This window comes from Dermacentor variabilis, chromosome 2 (assembly GCF_050947875.1).
Source record: "Dermacentor variabilis isolate Ectoservices chromosome 2, ASM5094787v1, whole genome shotgun sequence".
NCBI lineage: Eukaryota > Metazoa > Arthropoda > Arachnida > Ixodida > Ixodidae > Dermacentor > Dermacentor variabilis.
Genome location: NC_134569.1, coordinates 247218729 through 247243884, shown reverse-complemented (window position 1 = coordinate 247243884; position 25156 = coordinate 247218729). Strand labels below are relative to the sequence as shown.

The 25156-nt window shown below is 43.7% G+C and overlaps 1 protein-coding gene across 1 annotated transcript; it reads left to right on the top strand.

Annotated features, from left to right (window-relative positions):
- Positions 1 to 396: 396 nt before the first annotated feature.
- LOC142573221 (uncharacterized) lies at positions 397 to 8041 on the top strand. The gene is made up of 5 exons (XM_075682815.1): positions 397 to 581; positions 2850 to 2992; positions 3951 to 4019; positions 5073 to 5153; positions 7474 to 8041. Exons 2-5 carry the CDS (start codon positions 2944 to 2946, stop codon positions 7584 to 7586), a joined length of 312 nt encoding a protein of 103 aa, XP_075538930.1. The 5' UTR covers positions 397 to 581; positions 2850 to 2943; the 3' UTR covers positions 7587 to 8041.
- The last annotated feature ends 17115 nt before the right edge of the window (positions 8042 to 25156 follow it).

The following is a 25156-nucleotide window of genomic DNA, read 5'->3' as shown; positions in this document are numbered from 1 at the left end:
ACACAAACGTGCTCGCACATACACTCTAAAAACTAGGAAGGGTATCGCAGGAGTGAAGCTGCCGGTTCACTCTTCAAAGCGTCGTTTTACTCTCGCAAAATGTCAAGGAGAGTGAAATGCATTGTTCACTCTGTCACCAAGGAGAGAGTGAAATGTGCTTTTCACTCTCCCCTTCAGAGCTAGAGAGTGAAAAGACTCTTGCGACAATAGAAAAGAGAGACTCTTGCGGCAATAGAAAACAAAACGTAGCGTAATCTTCTGCTTCAACTGTAGGTGGCTGGCCCCGAACATGGCAATGTATCATTCATGCACGCTGAGCAAAGAACACATCGTTTTGCTTCTAAGAGAACAGGCCGCCGCAGTTCAAAGGAACGCGTAGCCAGCGCTCTACTTTTTCACTCGGAGTGGCTCCACCGCGCGCGCGCGCGCTCAAGATCGCGGAACAACACAGCACCGGAGAAAGGTGAACCGTCCAGCGAGCAAAGGCCAGCCGAGGGAGATCGTGTTTCAGCCATCTCGCGTCGCCACGAAAACACGACAGTCGTTCGTCATGCCTTGGATATAACAACAAATCCTCCACGGTAAGTGAATTCTAACTTAGGTGCACATTCTCCGTATATGTCATGCTATCGCCAGGAAGTCGTCGCTGCGCTTAGCCGACGCGATTGACAAAGGACTAGGCGTACGCGCAGTCTCTCGATGTCAATCGAAAAAGCCAGTCGTCGCGATAACTGCATGTGATTTTATCACTTTGCCGTTGTCCGTAAGAGCTTTAAAAATCGCAAACGCTGCCAGAACTATGGTATGTTCAATAAGACGCCAGGCGAGAGGACGCTTAAAATGGTTGGTTCACCAGCCCGTGATTCCGAGCCTATGCGGAGCGTGATTAGCGTGCGTTTTGTGTGTTTGAATTTATTCAGTTTGGCAGTCTACTGTGTACGGAACGCTGTTGAACTAAGGAATCACATAACAGAAGGCGTCATTTTGCTGGCAGCATGCTTTTTTTTTTATAAATAAACCGCGCGCTTGACGGTGTCTCGTGCAGGGGGAATCTGCGACCACTGAAGTTACGTGCAGCACCAGTGCTAGTTAGAAACTTTGCCGCAGGCATTCAGCTGCATGCTGCAAGAGGTCAGTTGGGCGCGTTATCTTGAACTTACTGAAAACGCATGAGGAATCCATGTTTTATGCTGAAAAAAGTATAAACCCCATATAAGCGATCTTGCGCGCGGCAGCTACAAGCGACGCGACGGAGATGGCTGTCGCGTTCGCTCGTCGCCTACAAGTCGTACTCCGTGCGAGCGACGATTTTGAGCGACGCCTCCCCGGTGTTGCCGGCATGAGGGCTGCAGTCACGCGTGACGCGTGCTTTAGTAATTTACGTTGATGTATTTTACTATAAAAAGTAGCATAAAATATTTCGGGAGGTCTTGCTGTACGTTCTTATCCTTGCACGTATAAAAATTGAATCATTTGCTCGTTCCGCGCGACAATCGGTAGTATTTGAGCGATGTATGTACATCCAGTTCCGGCTTCGCGCTATTGGCTAGTCGCTCATAGCACTTCTGGGCGACGAGCGACGATTTCTAGATTTCCAGAACCGAGCCATCTGTTCAAGCGACAGCCCGTTTTGTCGCTCGAAGCCGTCGCTCGTCGCCGTCGCGCACTAAATCGCTCTCACAGTGTTTATCCCTAAGACTGAACTGTTTTTGCTCATGTTGAAATGGTGTGATTATAGGTCTGGTTTTGTCTCCTGTTGCGGTTTTCGTGCACGGTGCGAAACTGAAAGGATGCTTATGTCTACGAACTCGGTGAATTGTCAAGCAGCTAGTTACGCATCGGCATCGAATATAACGGCTGCTGTGTGGAATTACAATTGCAGGGGCGCTTTGCATACGCTTATTGTTTTGGACATGCCTGTGCATTTGCTAATATGAGTTGGCGTGTCAGAGTTATGTCATATGAACAGCTAAATCAGCCTTCCTCTGGGGGTTACAAGCGTAATGTGTGCATTTTGCTATAGCATGGCAGATCAAGATGTGTTTATCGCTTGAATATTTTTAGTAGAGAAATAAAATATCAAAATAAAATGTTGCTTTAATTCCGTGTTACCAGTCTGTCGTACACAGAACAATATGTTGGTGTAATAAACTAATAACTGCGGTTTAACTGCAACTTTTACATGCCTACAAGAATCTAAAATGCTAGATTTCAAACTGCAGCAGTAGTTGGGTCTGTCAAAAATGAACTCCACTGCGCACCTCATGTATGAAAATAAGTTCATGCCTTTTAGTAAGCTTAGATGCAGGCCGCAGTGAACTTGTTAGTATTGAAATGTGGGTAAGCTTGCCATAACAAGCCTTGTTGCCCTTTTTTATAGGCACATCCATATATCCATTGAGCTGAAGGACAATATTTTCATCCCTACTGAGCATCATGTTTGCAGCTATAATCCTCAAATTATGGCTTCAGCAGTGGCACAACCAGGGATGGTGCGGGGGAGGGGGGGCACACTGGGCACTTGCTTAGGATGTGTCACAAGTGGTGTTTGCGATACACCAGACTCATGACAGACCTATGACGTCTGAAAATGACCAATATTCTATTCATTAGCAGGAGTATTCTAACATTCATGAAAAACAAGGATGAACTGTGGTTTATTTGTTTTTTTGCTTAAATCTAAAAATTGAAGTTAGTTTAGCAGTTGACTGTTGCAGTCATTTGGATGTTTTGCATGCATTTCACTAGGAAGACTAAGAGCTAAGACTTTTTATTGCCATGGCCTTGACTGTCTTGATGTTGTTTTGCACCATGCCCTTGTGTTGACTTTTGCATACGATATTTTTCAGGCACCCGCTTTATATAACGCAAGAAGGCAGCTGCAAGGACACGAGGATGTGAAAGAGCCAGTGCAGCGCGACTTCACGTAGTGCAGAGGAGCCAATGCCAAAAAATCAAGATACATTGGCATGTTATTTGGACAAGAAAACTAGTATGTGGGTATATTGGGTGTACCATTTGACCAAATGTCAACAAAATCAAGATACAGTATGTTACACGAAGATGAAAATTCTCACGTGCTCCAGGCAGTCGTCTTAACATGGTATATTTATGTAATGTCTCTGATTGGAAAGTCAAATCAAGTATGCTCTCTGGAGACAAACACATAGCAGCATGTGTCATTGAAAAGTTAAAAATGTGTTTTAAGAAAGCTGATTAGTTCTGAGAAGTGACTGCTTTTTGTCTTGCCTCTCAACAAATATATCCATGTGATAAAAAAATAGTGATACAATGAAATTGCATATTTGCTTAGCGACATGATACATACTTGCAATGAGCACGATGCCTGTGTTTACTATAAAAAGCAACAGCCCATGCTTGGTTAGGTTAGGCCCACTACAACATGCATGGGTGATTGGTGCTTTTTTTATTTCTGTGTCATGAGGTTTATTGACGTGCGTATAGGTGCAGTGGCACGCAGTATGGCTAGTACAAAAAGGGGGGGGGGGCAGATATATGTAGCTCACTGTACACGACACAGGGCAAAGGAAATCCGTGTTCAGCAACTATGTTAAATGCCATGTACGTAAATTTTACAATGCTACTCGTTCGAAGCGCGCACAGGTGCATATTGAAGAAAAGTTTCCAGGGTAGATAATTTAGTTCGTAATTTACACTAATTTTGCTCTAACCACGAGACATAATAATTTGAATATACTGCACGGAAAAACCTAGAGCGAATTAAATTGTGTCAGCTTCGTGTGTATACATATAGTCTTTCCTATGCATTAGGTTTTTTGCGTAATGCATTAACACTTGACAGCCTATCTTATGATGTGTACTCTGTTTACATTACAGTTCTTTATTAGTTTACTCGTTTATTTTGCGACTGATGAAATGCCGGCATATATATATTTTCAACATTTGACATAACCCTGTATGTTTTGCAGGGACAACCCAGGATGTGCATTTCTCAGCACCCAGTCAACTGCCAAAAGTGACTCAAACACAGGCCACCAGTAAGTGGACATCAGTTGCAATTTCACATTATGCAGTTGGCGGCTGCCTTGTACGGAGGCTTTTTTTTAATGAGATGGTGATGTCGTTATAATGTACATTTTGACCACAAAGGTGCGATCATGTCTCACAGAGGCATATATGGTTGCTATTCTCTGCGAGGGACGTGTTCTCGTGTTTGTGAAGCATTTGTGTTTGGCAGTATTGTCGCCCAATGAGTCGGATATAAATACTAACTCGCCACTGCCGGCAAGTAGTTGCGAGAAACGCATTATGACGCTGTAAAGTTATTTCATTAATTCGAAGGAAAGTTTTGCAGCAGGAAAAAAGGTTGCTATTCCAGGTAAACATGTCTTTTTCTCACAGGTTATTTAGCCAAACTGTGGATGCATGAAATTCGTGACTTATGAATAGATTTTAATTTATTCTTTAGTAATGCTTCTAAAAGAGACTAGAAATAGCATGTGACTACCTCTGCAATCAGCAGACCATACATTTACAGTCATAAGTGGCAGTTCCATGCAGTCTCGCATTTTATATAACCTTTCCTTTCAGCAACATTGGAACTGGTGGCTGCGTTTTCAGAAGGAGAAGTGTACTTGACACTGTATGTGTATGTGTGAATTCGGTTTTCTTTGTATGTGTCGGCTCACTGACAAACGGTGCAAAAATCTGTTGTACCATGAGCCTGACGACGCCTTCTGCTGGTAGAAATGCGACACTTCGTATTTTATAGTACTGCATGACATTTAAATCAAAGCTACCACATAAAATGATCAAGAAAACTAACCACTGTTATAGCTGTTTTCCTCAAAGAACGCTTGTCCTTTATGGGCTGTGTTAATCTGAGCTCTCCACCGATGTTTCAGTAGTATTATCCCTTAGTGAGTGAGAGATTGGGGGCAATTAATCGTGTTAGTGTTTAAGTGGTGTCCTAATTATGTGTATTTGTTCCAACAAAGTTGTCAAGATTACTTTATTGTGTAGTGTAAAGCTTATGAAACCATCAGCAACTACTGAGTTGCTAACACGCATATGGATTTGTCACTATACAGGTGGAACTCGGCTGTACCACTGCAGTGCTGCGGAAATTGCCTTCACCAGCGGCTTTGCAACAGCTGTTTCACAGCATGTCGGTATGTGTTAATTTATAATTATGTTGGGATGGGCTAGTATTATGGACCACTGCTACTCTGTATTGTGACAGATCCATATGATAAGGGATGTAATGGGCACAGCGAAAGCCTTTGAATTTTTTACTATGGTACATAAACAGGCTCTCCTTTTCGTCACTGGAGCAGGAGAGAAGGGCATGCAGGCACTCCTGAATGTACATATATTTCAAAACATGAGAGAGACATATATACACATACACACACACACAATTAATCTAAAGGCAGGGACGTTCCATCTTTCATCTTGAATTGAATTGTGCAGCGCAAAAATACAACACAGACCACAGAGAAGCACACATGTTAACAGGTTTGATACACACGTTAGTTCAACAGATTTGATACTTCAAATGTGCTATTTTACACAAGGGGGAAGGGAAAGGGGAGATAATCTGAAAAAAAAAAGTGGAGTGGAAAAAAAGGAATCGTGCCAAAAAGCATGAGAAGCATCGCGCAGCCAGGATCACCAGCAGGACATCTAAAAAGCACTCTGATAAAATTACATACAGGACAACCTTACGTATAGCTTGTTTCAATCAACTCAGATCACATGCAGCCATTACTGCAATCATGTTGTTTCCTTATGTCATATGGGGGAATGATGTGGGCCCAAAAAACTGTTAAGAGCTGAAGGATTATGTTCCATTCTAGCCTCATTGCCTGCTTTTTTATCATATTGTTATCAGCTGCTTATGTTAGGGACAAAAAGTAAGAGTACGAACTGTTTCCTGATTCGCCATTCCACACAACATGTCTTTGTGACTATATGTACATGCATATGATCCATAGTTGAAAAATATTCAGTACAGAAGAATCTCATTACAAAATGCACTTGGTTGTAAGAGACATCTGAAAATGGTTTGGTTGGTTTGCCGATGTTTGCCACGTTAACAATACTGTATACAAGAGACACCTTTGTTACTAAGGATGACTTTTTAAGTATTCACTACTTCGAAGGGACACAACCCAGACACATTCACTTTGTGCACCTTGTGTGCTCCGAAGGGCGTAAAGATCACGCAATCCTTACACAAGTCAATCCCGCATGTCTCTTTTAGCATGAACCAGAAAAGGAGGGCAACGAGGACAGTGCAGGGCAGAAAGTGTCGGCAGTTGAAGCTGACGAGCGTCTAAGAGCACCTCAAAGGTACTGCGAGCAACAAGGCTTGCAAAGTGAAACGTTTAAATTCCAGAAGTTGGGAAGGAAGCTAACACAATCTACAGTCACTAAAAAGCTGTGAATGTCTTCTTTAAAGGGCCCCTAAACCACCGAGGTTGAAATTTAGTTGCGGTGTTGCAGTTCTACACAATAAGGCAATGAACAGGTAGCCGCGAGAATTTTTCGAAACGGTGCAGTAATAGTGGAGCTACGTGTGTTTGATTATCGAAACGTAGTCCCCACTCATTTTACTCTTTCATCTGGTACACGCCATATGGACAGTATCGTCTTTTCCTTGCCTAGTACGCCTCCAAATGTTACGGGACAGGCCAACACCAACGAGCTCTGTTGCTGCCGCGCTGGCCCGTCGTCCTGCGAGGGGTGGCGCTAATACAACGGAACTGTATGGTGACTCGTGTTGAAGAGCCTCATAGGGAGACCCTTCTGTTGGCGTTTCTGTTCTTTGCCCCCATTGGCTGCCCACAATAGCATCGCGCGCAACGCGACGAGGAAGAAGGAGTGTGTGTATTTGCTTGCAGGCCTTGCCGGCAGTCGTACACTTTCGTTCGACCAATCGACAGCACCGGAAACTGGTGATATCATCAGAGACAGCCTGGTGACGTCAGGACAAACTGGGGGGTGCAGGATAGGTCCAGAGAGGCGCACGGGGTCATTTTCTTCATATTGTGGTGCTCCGGCAGTGCTACGCACTCTGGCATTTGGCTTCGTCGATCGTGACGGCATTCTGATTTCGATACGCGTGTTTACTTGAAATGTTCAAAAAATGTCGAGAAGTGGTTTAGGGGCCCTTTAAGCCACCCTGAGCATTTATTCCTTCAGATATATCAAAACATACTTTAGTGATGATGCATAATAAAGTGATCTAGTCTGGCTCCTCAGTGTCTCAAAATTTTTGGTTTAGAGAGACATGTTTCCCGTGCCTCTTGAATATCTTCTGATGAGGCTTTACTGTAATATACACAAACAATTGTGTAACTCCTCCTGCAAGTATTATTCATTAAGCCCGGTCACTTATGTGCAAAGCTTGTGGTTAAGTCTTGATGTCCGTACTTTTTAGAGCTATGTTTATTAATTCATGCTGTTCTTATTGGTTCTTCGATGCAGGAGACAATGCCTACGAAATTATTGGCCCTGATCATGAGAGCCCTCAAGGGGCAAACAACATCTCTGTTGCAGAAGTGAGCCCGATACCACTTGGAAGTTACCATGACAGATGACACGGCAGCAGTCGATACAGAGACTGCCATGTCTACTGCAGCTGCAACAGTGTACGAGGCAAGCAGCAGCGCGTCAGCATCAGCAGCAGTGTCAGAAGGAACCACACCAGGCCTGGTAGAGCAACATGTGTGCTATCACTGACTTTTTTTGTAGTGGATACAACTCATTTGCTCAACATACAAAAGCTTTTCACCACGACTGTGAGCCAGTGTTATTGTGGAGCAAGTACAAGACCAAGTTAGGTGTTATAACACAGTACAAGCATCACTTTAATATATGCAAATGCAAACATATTACAGTTGTTGCCTCCCCAGCCAGCCCACATAGTGACAACAATGTGGAACACATGGTGGGACACACCTCTCCCCCATTACAAGATAATAGAGACTGTCAGTGTTGTTGCTAGATTGACTGGTCTTTGTAGGCAACTAGAAGGACAACACAGGTGTCATAAATTTGTTGTTGATGTTGTTGTTGAAGAGGTAAAAAAGAAGTTTGATGGGAGCTGAAGTGCCAACTGATATTGAGCAAATCAAAAGCAACCACCTGAGAAAGCAACACTATCGAAATTTGGGTATCTATGTGCCGCCAACTCTGGTAAGAATGGCATAGGACAGAAGTGTGATGAAAATTACACAGACACTGCTGTTGCATCACTGGCCACAGTGAGCAGCGACTTGTAGGGCAAGAGAGTCAACTGAAACTAACATTATGATATAGTGTCATGATCCCATGTGATCACTTTTCAAGTTATTTTACAAGATACAGCTCAACCTCCAGAAACGAGACTGCAACTTGTCTGTAAAAAAGCTTTCACAAAAAATTATTCATAACACGATTAACATAGCAGTATCTTTTTTTTGTGTCGGTTCGAGGTTCCCGGCTGTCCATTAATGCAAAAATTGAGGAAAAAAAGAACATGTCGTACTTACACCTTTTTAACAAGTACGAGGGGGACAGAACTTTTCTAGTCATGCATCTTCATCATACTATCAAGTTTTTAAATGCCTTTTATAATTATTATTACCAGTTTATCTGAGTGCATTGTATGCATGTAGCAGGTGTAAAATCAGGTCAGTTGGATCAGATGCCTTATCTGCAAGCGAGCCCTATATTCAAGAAATTTGAATTAAAATAGTTACGTTAGAGACGCAGTCTTTCAGCACTTTATTGCCTGTGGTTTAAGCATTGCTCAATACTTTTGTGGGTGGCAATTTCAACCGGCACAGCACTGCGCTTTGCCACAGTCACATTTGTCTTCAAAGCGGTTTTTACCATTTGTGTTGATCTGTTTGTGTATGCATAGAGCAAGTTTTTAATTTATATTTTTCTGCATTCTTGTGCTTGCACTAAGCTTGTATAAGGCAGTTACAAAATGTGCGTCACTATAACGAACTGTTCTGTTGAGCTTACACTTGCAAATAATCGTGTTCAGATGGCCGCACTTCTATGCGGGTGCACCGCTAGCTTTGTGTATGTTCTCATGTTTGTATAAAGCTTATATAAGCTAGTTAGAAAATGTATGTCACTAAGCATTGTGATATTCTTTAAAGAACTGCTTGGTTGGTTTTACACTTGTGAATTAGTATTGAGGCGGTGGTATTCCCATGTATGCCCACTGCTAGCTTTCTGTGTCCTCACGTGTTTGTATTAAGTTTCTACAAGGGAGTTACAGCATGTACGTCACTAAGCGCTGTGATATTTTTTAAAGAACTGCTTTGTTGGTTTTACACCTGTGAGTAATAGTACTCGGGTGGCACTAGTCATGTGTAGGTACACAGGGACCATTTGTATACATTATGCTCATGTAAAGCAGTTACAAAGTGTATGTCACTAATTACTGTGATATTTGTTGAATTGCTGTAATGGTTTTACACATGTGAATAATAGTGGTCAGGACACAGTACTTGCGGTGTATAGTTGAATTTATACACTGCCAAGACATGGGCTGTATACGTACCAAAAGAAATGTATGTCATTATATTGTTGTGATTATTACTGTTTGGATTTTATTAAACTGTAATAAAATTGTTTCTTGTATCTATTGAGGTATGGCAATTTGTCATGCAACCAAACTGAGGACCTGAACTTGTGCATACAAATAAACAGCTAATTTAAGAGTATACTGCTCATATTCTGCTAAACCAGTTTAACAAATCTTGTACTACAATGCTGGAAAAATGACAGAGCTGACTCGGATGTACAGAAAAAGTTCTGCACTGGCTGAAGGACTGCCCCACACTGGAGTTCGTAATGTTGCGTTTATTGGAGTAGAACAGAAAGTGCACTTCTATTAAAAATGCGACAGTCGGTGCAAAAACATAAGGCAGACGAGCAGATGTGGCACATTTTTTTCAGGGCCCTCCTTGCCTACTACTGCATTTCTAGTCTTCCTGTGCTCTGCGTATAAGCCCCTGTTCAGCCAAGGTTTTTACTCCATGACAGTTGTTCTACTGGGTTCGTAGCAATATTGAAGAAAAAAATTCAATGGTTTTCAAGGACTTTCGAGGCCCCGACACAGTAACTTCAAGGACCTCGCGCAATGTGTGTAGTAGTTTGGACAGGCAATAACTTGTTCAAGAACACCGTTAACTTTAATGCAAACAAAACAAATCGCATTTCAGTGATTTCAAACATTTGAAAGACTGCTAATTTGCCTTTCACCGCCCACCACTAAACGCACACAAGGAAGCATTTCAAGAAAGCGCTCAAAGTTTTTCTGCAATAGCACAATTAACTACTTGGACCTGCAACATTTGCAGTTTTTGAATACTGTTTGGTTTGACAGTGTATGTGATGTCATCTGTTGCCTCAGCTTTTTTCACCATCAAATAAGCAATAGTCATTTCTAATTTCTTTTTATTGTGTCTGTCGCTCTCAATTTACTCTTCACGGCTTCTCTTCGAATGCCTCAACTGTTGAGCTTCCTGCTTCTGCTCCTCCAAGCACATTTGTCGCCGGTTCCATGTGCTTAAAACTGGTATCTGCAGCTCCTTTGTAATTTCAACTTTAAGGATGTCGCTTTCCTTCTATTACCTCCAGAGACAATTTTCTGTGACATGCGAAAGAGTGTCACAGAAGGGAAAAAAAGCGCTTGGCAATGTCTGCTAAGTCTAGCCAAGTGTACAAGTTTAAGGACTTTCCAATACTTTTAAAAATTCAAGGGTTTTCAATGCCTTGAAAAATGGCATTTTAGAAATAAAGGATTTTCACGGATCGCTACAAACCCTAGATTCTAGCACCTAAATAATTTTACAAGCTTATTTTGGCATGGAGTTAGGAAATTCATGCTTTCTAGCTAACGCTGCACTATCTCTGTACAGTGAAGCCACGAGAGCGCAACTATTTTGGAGTAAAGAAAAATACTGAAAGCTTTTAATACCACTCTTCTTTCTTTCTATGGAGCTTCGTAATGCCTAGTTAAGTTTACGAATGTGCCTGGTTTTGGCGGGCGTTTCTTCGACATTTTCTGGAAGAAGCAGATGTCTAGCCGCCGTATTCAGAAATGTATCTTAATACAAAGCTCATGCTTGACTTGATATAAACGACGCCTGGTGCGAACGTCCCCTAAGACGCTCACTGCCTTTCTTTTGGTGCGTTCACGACTTGCGTCGTTTAGATCAAGTCAAGCATGGGCTTCAAGTTATGATGCATTTCTGCATATGGGGGTAAGCGTGCACAATTCCGGGCAACGCACTGTGCCATTGACACTGAGAGAAAACGGGGAAAACAGAGTTAACCACTTATGCTCCTAAACTTTCGCTTACCTGTGGTGTGCGTGTATCGTGGAAGAAGAAACAGCGCAAACACAAGGACGAAAAAAAGCATCAACCACACCAGCGCTTCGTGGTGTGGCATGTTTTTGCGTCGTCCATGTGTTGCGCTGTTTCTTCTAAAATGCTCAACCAACTAGCCGGCAAGTCCATCCTGTGTATATATAAATTGAACACACGCATGAGTGTAGATGGTCTTCGAAGCTTTTAGAACGAGCACTGCCACAGGATACGAGCAGTGCACGCGTAACAAGTGGACACATTAGTCATTTAAACATGCGTGCCAATGCATTTGACGCGGCTATCGGCATAAGCAGTCTCCAAATGCTGGAATGCATGCGCTTCAATACGCTAACGATCCGCTGCTAATGCAGGACAACAGCTCACAGCGGACTGAACCAAACTCCAAACTAATGCACTTGAAAAGAACGCCTACACGGCAGCGTGAGGCACGTCGAAATGCCTGGTACTGGCGTCGCAGTTGCTCACCAGTATACGCGCGAATTAAATTCACATACGTGGATGGTTGGCGCAATACTTTGTATCCGCGTATTTTGGAGAACATGGACTGGAGAAGCACTCGATCATGAGCTGAACGGCACATTTGTTATTTTCCTGCGGTGACGACAAGCCGTGAATAGTTCTCACGTTGTCGTCTACGTTGTCTTCCTTCGTTAGTCAAAGCAAGGAATGGAAATGATGCAAACGCACACGTATTCCAGTACACAACAGCACAGCACACTGCAGAGAAACCCCATCCACCGCAGCCGATTCATCAAATACGTTTGGTATATATATAACCTCTAAAGGAACACGACTGGCGTAGCGGCGCTGTGGTGTAATGGTTATGATGTGTGTTTTGAATTGTACAAATGCGAGTGTACGCGGGTTCGAATTCACATGATGTATAGAGCATTGTGATTCTTGATAAGTATGTGATTCCCTGAACAATTGTATTCTAATTAGATTGTGTGACTCCTGATTGTGAAATTTGCGAAGATATTTGCAGATTAAGTGTTAATTCGCTTTTTTTTCTCCTCAGTGGCGTTCGTGACGCATACGCATAGGCCGCTTCAGAGCAGTCACGCCTCACGTAGGCAGCAAATAGCCAGGAAAAAATGACTTTAAAATCCTGCATAACTTTGCTCACGCCTATTCTGAAGGCCGCTTGGAATCGGGCCAGTGTCTCTGAGGAGCCGCCTACGGAACAGTATATCAGCGGCGCTAATTTGATCTGATTTCCTGCCTACATGCGTGACCAGGACTTGGCTAAGAGGGTATTGGGAAGAGTACTAGCACTCTGTTCTGAAGGAGTACAAGCACTCTGTTTGGGGGAGTAGAAGTACTCGGTCTGGCGGTGTACTATCAACCCTGCGGGGAGAGTATTAGCACTCTGCGGAAGAGTACTAGCACTCCCTGTGGGAAGAGTATTATCACTCTGCGGAAGAGTACTAGCAATCCCTTGCGGTGGAGTAACAAAACTCTGTCAGGAGGAGTTGACCTACTCTCTCTCAAAGAGGGTCGATCTACTCTCGAAAAGAGAGTGAAATATGGGACAAGCAGCTACTCCCTCAAAGAGAGTGCCCGGCACTCCCTTAGTTTTTAGAGTGTAGATACGACACATGCTCACCCGCATTCACATTTACATGCGCCCACACGCACAAAGATATATACGCACGCACACACTCACACAAACGCGCACGCACATAGATACGGCACATTGCTCACCCGCATTCACGTTTACGCGCGCCCACACATGCACACACACACGCACGCACGCACACATGCACAAAATGTATACGCAGCTCGTTCGCGCACACTCACACAAACCACACACACAGAAATACCACACATGCTCGCCCGCATTCACATTTACACGCGCCCACGCACGCACACACGCACAAAATGTACGCACGCACAAATGTATACGTACGCACACATGTTCACACTCACACACTCGCACACACACATTGATGCGACATACGCTCGCCGGCATTGACATTTACATGCTCCCAGCACGCTCGCATACACGCACAAAAATGTATACGCATAAACGTACTTTCGCACACACTCATACAAACGTACACACGCAAAGATAATACACATCCTCGCCACTTTGACATTTACACGCGCTCAGCATGCACACGCGCCCAAAAATGTACGCACGCGCGCACACGCACAAAATATATACACACCAGGGGCGCAACCAGGGGAGGGGGTCCTATAGGGCTTCAACCCTCCTCCCCCCCCCCCAATTTTTTCGTGCTATCCATGAACCGTCGACCAAAGCAACCCCCGCTGCCAGAAATCATTCTGGATTTTGTTTAGAAAGGGGGTGTTTTTCACTCTCAAAACGACATTTCACCGCGAACATTGCGAACTCGGGCTGAATTTTGCGGCAACGCCCATGCACTGAGAGTCATGTAACGCCAAGCTGCCCCATCATCATCATCAACCTGGTTACGCCCACTGCAGGAAAAAGGCCTCTCACATACTTCTCCAACAACTCCGGTCATGTACTAATTGTGGCCAAGTCGTCCCTGCAAACTTCTTAATCTCATCCGCCGACCTAACTTTCTTCCGCCCCCTGCTACGCTTCCGTTCCCTTGGAATCCCGTCCGTACCCTTAATGACCATGAGTTACCTTCCCTCCTCATTACATGTTCTGCCCATGCCCCCATTTCTTTTTTTTGATTTCAACTAAGATGTCATTAACTCGGGTTTGTTCCCTCACCCAATCTACTCTTTTCTTATCCCTTAACGTTACACCTATCAGTCTTCTTTCCATAGCTCCTTTCGTCGTCCTCAATTTGAGTAGAACCCTTTTCGTAAGGCTCCAGGTTTCTGCCCCGTACGTGAGTACTGGTAACACACAGCTATTATACACTTTTCTCTTGAGGGATAATGGCAACCTGCTGTTCATGATCTGAGAATGCCTGCCAAAGTCACCCCAGCCCATTCATATTCTTCTGATTATTTCAGTCTCACGATCCGGATCCGCGGTTACCAGTTGCCCTAAGTACATGTATTCCCTTACCACTTCCAGTGCCTCGCTACCTATCGTAAACTGCTGTTTTCTTCAGAGACTGTCAAACATTAATTTTCTGCAGAATAAATTTTAGACCCACCCTTCTGATTTGCCTCTCCAGGTCAGTGAGCATGCATTGCACTTGGTCCCCTGAGTTACTGAGTTTGGCAATATCATCAGCGAATCGCAAGTTACTAAGGTATTCTCCATTAACTTTTATCCCCAATTCCTCCCAATCCAGGTCTCTGAATACATCCTCTAAACCCGCTGTGAATAGCATTGGAGAGATCGTATCTCCCTGCCTGACGCCTTTCTTTATTGGGATTTTGCTGCTTTCTTTATGGAGGACTACGGTGGCTGTGGAGCCGCTATATATATCTTTCAGTATTTTTAGATACGGCTCGTCTACACCCTGGTTCCGTAATCCTTCCATGACTGCTGAGGTTTCGACAGAATCAAACGCTTTCTTGTAATCAATGAAAGCTATATATAAGGGTTGGTTATATTCCGCACATTTCTCTATCACCTGACTGATAGTGTGAATATGGTCTATTGTTGAGTAGCCTTTACGGAATCCTGCCTGGTCATTTGCTTGACAGAAGTCTAAGGTGTTCCTGATTCTATTTGCGATTACCTTAGTAAATATTTGTAGGCAACTAACAGTGAGCTGATCGGTCTATAATTTTTCAAGTCTTTGGCGTCCCCTTTCTCATGGATTAGGATTATGTTAGCATTCTTCCAAGATTCCGGTACGCTCGAGGTCATGAGGCATTGCGTATACAGGATGGACAGTTTCTCTAGAACAATCTGTCCACAATCCTTCAACAAATCTGCTTTTACCTGATTTTCCCTAGCTGGCTTACCCCTTTGCATATCTCCCAAGGCTTTCTTTACTTCTTCCGGCGTTACCTGCGGGATTTCGAATTCCTCTAGACTATTTTCTCTTCCATTATCATCGTGGGTGCAACTGGTACTGTATAAATCTCTATAGAACTCCTCAGCCACTTGAACTATCTCATTCATATTAGTAATGATATTGCCGGCTTTGTCTCTTAACGCATACATCTGATTCTTGCCAATTCCTAGTTTCATCTTCACTGCTTTTAGGCTTCCTCCGTTCCTGAGAGCATGTTCAATTCTATCCATATCATACTTCCTTATGTCAGCTGTCTTACGCTTGTTGATTAACTTCGAAAGTTCTGCCAGTTCTATTCTAGCTGTAGGGTTAGAGGCTTTCATATATTGGCGTTTCTTGATCAGATCTTTCGTCTCCTGCGATAGTTTACCGGTATCCTGCCTAACAGAGTTACCACCGACATCCATTGCGCCCTCCTTAATGATACCCATATGATTGTCGTTCATTGCTTGAACAGTAAGGTCCCTTTCCTTAGTTAAAGCCGAATACCGGTTCTGTAGCTTGATCCGGAATTAGTCTACTTTCCCTCTTACCGCTAACTCATTGATCGGCTTCTTATGCACCAGTTTCTTCCGTTTCCTCCTCAGGTCTAGGCTAATTCGAGTTCTTACCATCCTGTGGTCACTGCAGCGCACCTTGCCAAGCACGTCCACATCTTGTATGATGCCAGGGTTAGCGCAGAGTATGAAGTCTATTTCATTTCTAGTCTCGCCGTTCGGGCTCCTCCACGTCGACTTTCGGCTGTCCCGCTTGCGGAAGAAGGCATTCATTATCCGCATATTATTCTGTTCCGCAAGCTCTACTAATAATTCTCCCCTGCTATTCCTAGTGCCTATGCCATATTCCCCCACTGCCTTGTCTCCAGCCTTATTCTTGCCTACCTTGGCATTAAAGTCGCCCATTAGTATAGTGTATTTTGTTTTCACTCTACCCATCACCGATTCCACGTCTTCATAGAAGCTTCCGACTTCCTGGTCATCATGACTGGATGTAGGGGCGTAGACTTGTACAACCTTCATTTTGTACCTTTTATTAAGTTTCACAACAAGACCTGCCGCCCTCTCGTTAATGCTATAGAATTCCTGTATGTTACCAGCTATATTCTTATTAATCAGGAATCCGACTCCTAGTTCTCGTCTCCCCGCTAAGCCCCGGTAGCACAGGACGTGCCCGCTTTTTAGCACTGTATATGCGTCTTTTGTCCTCCTAACTTCACTGAGCCCTATTATATCCCATTTACTGCCCTTTAATTCCTCCAATAGCACTGCTAGACTCGTCTCACTAGATAACGTTCTAGCTTTAAACGTTGCCAGGTTCATATTCCAATGGCGGCCTGTCCGGCCGCCATTGGAATATGTGCCCCATCCGAGCACAAAATTTCAAGGGCGTTTTGAAGGTGAGCGGGCTCGTCGCAGAATCGCGCGGAGGCCGCGGAATCTACGGAGCGCATGGATTTTAATTTCGAAGCTTTATGGGCATAAAGTTCTCAGAAACGTTTCATGCGAAAGTTGCACTGACATTTCCAAAGTTGTGCTTCAGGTATTCTATTGCGGAAGTTCATGGGTTTAATGTTGTTATAAACATTTGGCGCCAAAGGTGCATTGAGTTTTCTAAAGTCATACATTGGAACATACCACGAGACAAGCCAAACCTACACACTATCAGACAAGTTGACAAAACACGCAGCGAGGTACGATGAGATGAAAAGTTGTGGGGGTTAATTAGTCCCGTCATGTCGCATAAAAATATCAAGATTTTTTTTTTTCACCTACGCCAAAGCATCCACGTCAAGGCACTAAAGCCAGCCAGGGTAACTACGTTCTCATTTATTTTTTTCACTTTGACTTTTAATCGTGAGGACACATTGAGCCCCTTATTTATTTAATTCTCGCTACCCTACCCGCGGGCTGCCAGAGCCAGCCAGAGCGCATGCGTTTTTCTTGTGTTGCCCTGACCACCGCGCGGCGCACTCCAGGTGCGCGTTTGGTTTTATCTGGCCGAATGAATTTTCGCCTGAAAGAGTTTTGGACGCCTTCTGGCGTCCAAAAATTTCTGGCCAGAATGGCGAGAAAAGAAGCAATGGTCGCTCACCGCCATCACTGTGAAGACTAGACGGATTGCAATGCGTTCGCTTGAGCGTTACGTCTCCAGAAAGTCTTGTCTCTCCGGTGTAGGATACCGAGCACTATTCGTATGGTTCTCGATGGACCAAGCTTCTCACGTTTACTTCGATATTCATTCGGTAGCCACATTAGGTCCCCAAAATAGGCATTGCATGGATTGTGGCCAATATACTCTCCTTTGCGTTTTTTTTTTCATTTCGGTGCCCCCGCCCACAAATGTAAAAAGAAAGATACATTGTTGCGGCGCAGCCAATTGTCGCATGGTGACAGTTTGTTACTTCTTTTGCGGAAAGTAAACGGCCAAGGCATGCTTCAGTTGCCGGATATTATTATTATATAATCGTGATAGCAATTATATGAACACTCCAGGCGCATTCCTGCTGTCCCCGTCGCCCTCATGTTTCTTATGAAGTCTAACGGCGATAACGTCGTGACCGCGCACCGCATGCTGTATGTGCGATTGAAAGAGTAAGGGGAGGTGGGGGCGAGGGGAGGGGCGAGCGAGCGTAAGGTGGTGAAAGCGTAAGAGGAGGTGTTGCGAGGTTTTGTGTATGCGTGCAGTTAACTTTCTTTCCAGTTACACTTTTTTGCCCTTTATCAAGCATTGGTATACTCCATTGTATCTTCGCATTTCTAATGAACGAGGCGAGTTAAATGAAAGTGAGCCTACCCTCTCCGCGCAATAATGGTTCGGTTCATTATCTGCGAGGCATGCGCGTAGCACACAGGCATCTCTCATTTACAAAAGTGACACGCAGGTGTGAGGATAAATGTTCTTTCATGATGTCATACACTGGGTTGAACATGGTTGCGTGACGTAATGGATGCTCTAGAAGTTGAGCAGCGTGGGGCCGTGAGGTTTTTGACAGCTGAAGGTGTTTCCCAAAAAGAAATTAGTCGCCGTATGGCTGCCGTGTTCGTTGAACATTTCATTGGCCACTGTGAAGCGTTGGAGTAAACCGTTCAAAGAAGGACGTGAAAGTTGCAAAGACGATCCAAGACCGGGCCAATGCCATCGTGCAATGACCCCCAACAAAATTGCAAAGGTTGATGAGCTGATGAGACGAGAACGGAGGATAAGCATTGATGAACTGGCAGAGCGTGTGCACACCAGTCGCGGTTCGGTTCACACTATAATTCATGAACATCTCGGTTATCGCCTCTTGTGTGCGCAATGGATGCCCAAGATTTTGAACCACCGCCTGAAGAAGATTCTGCGCTGCCTTGACTCATCGGATCCGGTATCACAATGAGGGTGACGACTTGTCTGCAATTGTGATCAGCGACGAACCATGGTGCCACTACTACGAGCCTGAAACACGACGGCAAATCTTACAGTGGAAACATTCGAATGCCCCATACCCAAAAGAAAGGAAAGGCGTTTATTTCCGCCGGAAATGTGTTGACTTTTTTTTCTCGATCGTCAGGGGCCATTACTGATAGAATTTGCTAAACCCGGAGAGACTATTAATCGTTTCCGACATTGTGAAATGCTTGATCGGCTGCGTGTCGCAATCAAGAACGAAGGACGTGGAAAATTGACGAATGGGGTCATCTTGTTCCACGAACTGGCTGTGGAGTTGGGCTGCTGAGCACGAGGTCACGGAATCGAATCCCGGCCACAGCGGCCGCATTTCGATGGGGACGAAATGCGAAAGCACCCGTGTACTTAGATTTAGGTGAACTTTAAAGAACCCCAGATGGTCGAAGTTTTCGGAGTCCTCCACTACGGCGGGTCTCAAAATCAGAGAATGGTTTTGGCACGTAAAACCCCATAATTTAATTTTTATTTGTTCCAGGACAATGCCCATCCCCACGTCGCTGATGTGGTTAATACAAAACTGGCAAAGTTCAAGTGGGAAACGCTGCAACATCCGCCATAGAGCTGAGACCTGTCGCCTTCCGACTTCCACATTTTGGGACAAATGAAAAAAAGAACAGCTCAAGGGAAACTTATTCGTGTCGGGTGATGACGTGACAGAGTCAGTTGCAGATTTTTTGAAGCAGCAACCCAAGGAGTTTTATGAGACGGAAATCACCCGACTGGTTTGTCAAAGGGACAAATGTCTAAATGCTCACGGAGACTACTTTTAAATAAAGTACCCGGTTTGTCATACATACGCAATGGCTCACTTTCATTTGACTCGCCCTCGTATATATTGCAGAACGGCTTTATATAGGTCTGTTGGGACAATAATTTAGGTGCAATTACTCACGATACACGACCGCTGACCGCTGCTGCTGCGTAATACATTGGAATAAATGACAGCGTCATTGAAGTTTTTCACAGGCTGTTGCATATGTACAAAAATGTAAACAAGGTTCTTGAATGACAAAGCTTCATTAACATATTTGTCCTCACCTTGTTCATTTCATGGCCTTTACATTTTTCATATCAGTGGCATACACTGCTTTGCTGGTTTAGAACTGATATATTTCTAAAGAAAGTGTGATGTTTTCTTCAGTTATGAAATAGACAAACACATGGAAGCATTGATATCAGTTATATTGGGCACGATTTCTGGCACATTCGAGTATATCTTTTTATGAAAAAGATGCATATATTACTTGTTTTGACAGTGCGTAGGGTTCAAGAATTCCTTTGCAGCATTTTTGGCAATGGGAATGCAGTTCTTATTCATGTACTTGATCCCGTGACAAATTCTTTAAGAGGAAGCTTTAGCTCGGGCCCAACACCGACGCGGCCTATTGAAATACTTGTAAAACGCAGAAATGCTTTTCTGAGATAAACCCCTGGATCGGTTTTAATGAAATTTGTTGCATTTGAGAGAGAAAGGTAAACTCTGGCATCTGTTGGAAGCGGAATTTCGACTTGAGCCCTGAATTTTGTTTAATATATATTGAAAAATGTTAAAGTGCGAAAAAAATAGAAGCGCGACGTTTACAAACTAGTAGCTCTGCATAAAGAACAGATATTGCAGTTCTTCAAACGGCATCTATCTTAAGAGTCAAAGCGGTCAAATTTGATATGTCAATTTGTATCTTACGTGAGTTGGTTACGTGGTGTACAAGGGTTCTACAAAAGCCGTATTTCGATAATACTAAATTGTTTGAAATTCATTTGTAACATATCAATTTTGTCCACTGTATATTGACTATTAGATACGATTCACAGAATTGTGATATTATTTTTCATTGTTGAGTTACAGAGCTTTAAACGTGATAGTTTCGTCTTCTGAAAATTTGCGATTTCTACCAATTTTTAATTAAGAATTGCCAACCTAAATGAAGAATTCGAAACCAGAAGTCAGTATAATTTACGTTTTTCTTTTAAATCCACCAAAACCCGTCAAATTTGGTGCAGTGTTTGCCGAGAAAAACGAATTCACGTTCTACATGTATTTAGATAGGCGTACCCGAGCTAAAGCTTCCTCTTAAGGAGGAGGCCAAGCCGCAACGTGAGCCCCCCCCCCCCCGAACAAAATTTATGGCTACGCCACTGGCACGCACACACGTTCGCACACACTCACACAAACGCACACACACAGAGATACCACACATACTCGCCCGTATTCACATTAACACGCACCCACGCACGCACGAGCGCTCAAAAATGTACGCGCGCACAAGAATGTATACGCACACACACGTGTATACACACACACGCACACACATTCATGAGACACATGCTAGCCCGCCTTCACATTTACATGCGCCAAGCATGCACACACACTCGCACAGAAATGTACACACATGAAGGCACGTTCGCACACCCTCACACAAACGCACACACGCACAGATACTACACATCCTTTGCCCGCTTTCATATTTACACACGCCCGCATTCACACACGTCCAAAAATGTACGCACGCGCGCACAAAAATGTATACGCACGCACGCACGTTCGCACACAAACATAGATACGACACATGCTGCCTCGCATTCACATTTAGACGCGCCCACGCATACACACACGCCCACAAATGTACGCACGGACGCACACAGGACTGCATGCACACACAAACACGCGTATGCTATCACACGCATACACACACTTGTGTGCAAGCATATTCAAATACTGAGACACAAACACGCGCACACGCAAATACAAGTACACACCCACGCATGCTCAATGTGTGCCACACCCATATAGTCACCTTCTCCTTCCCTGTTGTCTCACAAAACATGCACGTGCATACAGACTGAATGACACTCGCTCTGCAATTACCGTTCGAAACTCCAGCTGTGATAAATCACTCTGCGGTTTAAATTTCGCGCTTCTTCAAGTCAATGCGCTCTCTGCTGGATGGGTGCCAGACCATATGCTCCTGTTGTGTGACATACCTACCCATCGCCGACCTAAACACTGCTTTAACGCAGCATCAATGTTGCGACTAACTGTCATAAATGCATACGTTATTGCAAACGACTAACCTTTTGGCGTAGACACTTCATACTTTTTTGATACCCGGCTGTTATGTAGAAACAAAATTTTTAATATTTGACCCTATCAGTTACGCATGTGCATTGCCGTGAAGTTCCACCAGATGTTGAAGGTGCAATGTCCAGCATTGCTGAGTATGTCCATGCTACAAGGCACGATATTATTTTTTAACGTAACACAAAGATATGCGCATGCTTGTTGTTATGTTGTCCAAGGAATAAAATCTGATAATAAAAGCGTTGAGTTAACAAATAAGCAACCCAGCCCTATGATTTAGGAAGTAAAACTAGAAAATGTAATAATTGAAGAGCCCTCCTGAAAAATAGAACTCAAGCAAAATTTTAAGTTTGTTTTTCGGCCTTGCGGTGGAAGACTGACGAAGTCAGTCCTACGTGGTGCCGCGAGCGTGACACAAAACATTAGGTGCGAGCGATTAAGCGACTCGGACACGGCTTCCCGCGTTCCCACAAGTGATACGCTCGGGTTTTTATAGATACCACGTGAACTTGCATGACTGCTTAAAAAATCTCTTTTGGGAAGAATGTTACGCAATGTGTAGAGATCGAGATAGACATCAATCGAAAGCTGTCTCCTGACTACATACGCTGCAGGCACGTTTACGATAGACGCCATAGTTTTATCGCAGCTATCATTCTTGTATCGAAAATTGGGTACAAATTTTATTATTTTCAATAGGCTTCCATCGATGAATCTTTAACCACTCTGGGAACAAAACTCTTGCTTTTCAGGGAGTGGTCACTGCATTTGGCTCGTGTGTATTTCCTTACAAAACATGTCTGTCACCTGCCTTTTTCAATAATCGAACTGCAGCTTTTCTTATTCGCGAAAAACCCGCTCGTTTCATTGAAAACGCCCTAGCTTCGTGCCGGGGCCGCTTGGGGCGCTAGTTGGTACGTGTCCAGAAAAGGTGGATATTTTATTTTTATTTAGTGATACTGCAATACCAGGAAGGGATTTTCGCAGGGTGGGCGTACAGATACAAGCACTGGTCAAATATTTACAAATGAAGCCAGGAAAAAAGCCGCAAATTATTAGCGAACAAACAAAAATGATCAGCGTTTGAGAGAACAAAGTTCAATGATGACAGTGTAACATAGGAGTAGACATAGTAGCACTGTAAGGTTTATGGCATATCTTGATTATTCAGGAGCAATACTGTATATTACTGAATATTACTGTATTACTCAATATAAAATATTGAGTAATACAGTAATACAAAATGATGGGGCATAAAGTTGAAAACAATAAGAAATTAGTAACTATATGGGCAGCAGGGAATGAATACAACAGAAAATGGATGTTAATGAACACTGAGGCTTCTGGTGAATGACGTCAGAGAATGGAGTAGTACTTGATCGTTAGCAAGCCGATTCCATTCCGTTACTGTTCTTGGAAAAAAATGAATATTTTAAGCAGTTATTACGCGGACGAAAAGAGGTGATTGGGAGATTATGACGTTCTCTTGTAGTGTAACCTGAAGAGAAGGATATTAGTCCGTCAATATTAATCTTAATATGACCTTTGTTTAATTGGTATAAGAACTTAAGTCGGAAAACGCGATTTCTTTCGGATACAGATACCAAACCAGCCCTATTTAACAGACCAGTTACTGATGTGCGTCCATAGTTATTGTAAATAAAACGAACTGCTTTCTTCTGTACATGTTCAATTTTATTATTGTTCGTTTTAGTAAATGGATCTCACATTATCACCGCATAATCTAACATTGGAAGGACAACCGATTTGTAAGCTAGGAGTCGGAATCTGGGTGTGGAGAGCTTTAGCGCTCGCCTGTGAAAAGTTTGACTATTGAGAAGAGTACTCGCATTCTGTTCTCAAGGAGAACAATTTCTCTGTTAGTAGGAATGCAAGAATTCTTTTTGGGGGAGTAAAGACACTTGGTTTGGGGGAGTACAAATACTTTGGGGGAGTACTATTATCCTTGTGCGGAGAGAGTATTAGCACTCTCCTAAGAGTACTAGCACTCACTTGCGGTGGAGTTACAAAATTCTGTCGGGGAGAGTTGCTCTGCTCTCTCTCAAAGGGGTCAATTTACTCTGGAAAAGGGAGTTAAATATGGAACAATCACATACTCGCTCAAAGAGAGTTGCGGGCACTCTCATTGTTTTTAGAGTGTAGGTAATGAATATTTTGATTTCTGCTTGAAATGTCCAAAGCAACCAGTGCACCACAGCATGACATCACATCGAAAGCGCATATTTACCTGTTTATTTTGTATCAACAGGCAAAATGACATGACTGTGCAAAGGCTACTGCTCAGAAAATAAACAGAAGAAATATTTTTCTTCAGATGAACGTCCAGTATAACATCATAAAAATTAAAGTTCACATAAAACAAAAAATTAACTTTGAGCGCGTAGAAGGATGTTTAGTGATATGTATATGCAAGTTTATGCATGTTTATGCACATTGTAAGCACAGTGCACGCATGTGTAGCCGTGTAGGTATATGCAAAAACAGATTATCCGCATTGTTTAAGGGAATTTGAAAGGATCATTTGGGAAGAGAGAGAAATAAAGACAAGCCAGAAATAGTAGCTGACTAGGCGAAGAACTATATAGTTTCACTAAAACGAGGGGCACAGTGAAGCTGCCCTAAGAAAATTAAAGCACAAATTTATGTTAGTCAAGCACTATCCGCTAGAGCAGTCGGCACGATGGGGAAGTGTTTCTAAGCAGTTACATCAAGCGCAACGAGGGTTGCAAAACACTTTATGTACTTCTCAGGACGGACATCTGGAATGTATATTTCATTTTAACTCTACATTCTAAAGCACCCGAAATCACCAGGCTTTACTAGGGGCCCCTTCTTACCGATTTCGATTGTTTTTTTCTGTAGTCGGCGCATAGTGCCACTGTTTCACTCAGCGAAAGTTGCTTTGCGCCTCTTCGCTTCTTTCACAAATAATTAAGTGTCACTTCACCCCCCTCCCCTCTTACACTGCCTAGCTGCGCCCCCCTGAGCGTAGCAGCCGGGGTTGTCCGCCCACACCTACCCCCCCCCTCCGCTAGTGACGTCACTGCTTGCCGGTGCTCGTAGTGAATGAGGTCAGTTGTAAGTATAGCCGCACAGTGTCAGTGGATTTCGCATTATGGATTGCCCCTCTGACATCTCTGTCTCTGGCTTTGGCAACAGCCAAGCGAGCGTGCCGCTGACGATCGCCTACCTGGAGAGTTCCGAGCTGCTGGACATTCGGCTGGTGCGCCTCCTAGTGCCAGTCTTCGCCTGTATGCGCAAGGACGCCAGCGGGGCCGTGCGGTTGTCGCTCACCCTCAGCGTGG

What these genes read in the sequence shown, in the direction of transcription:
- LOC142573221 (XM_075682815.1), top strand. Translation starts at nt 2,944, where the DNA reads ATGCCAAAAAATCAAGATACATTGGCATGTTATTTGGACAAGAAAACT. An exon ending in TTATTTGGACAAGAAAACTA is followed by an intron (nt 2,993 to 3,950) that starts GTATGTGGGTAT and finishes TATGTTTTGCAG; the next exon opens with GGACAACCCAGGATGTGCAT. An exon ending in AGCTGTTTCACAGCATGTCG is followed by an intron (nt 5,154 to 7,473) that starts GTATGTGTTAAT and finishes TCTTCGATGCAG; the next exon opens with GAGACAATGCCTACGAAATT.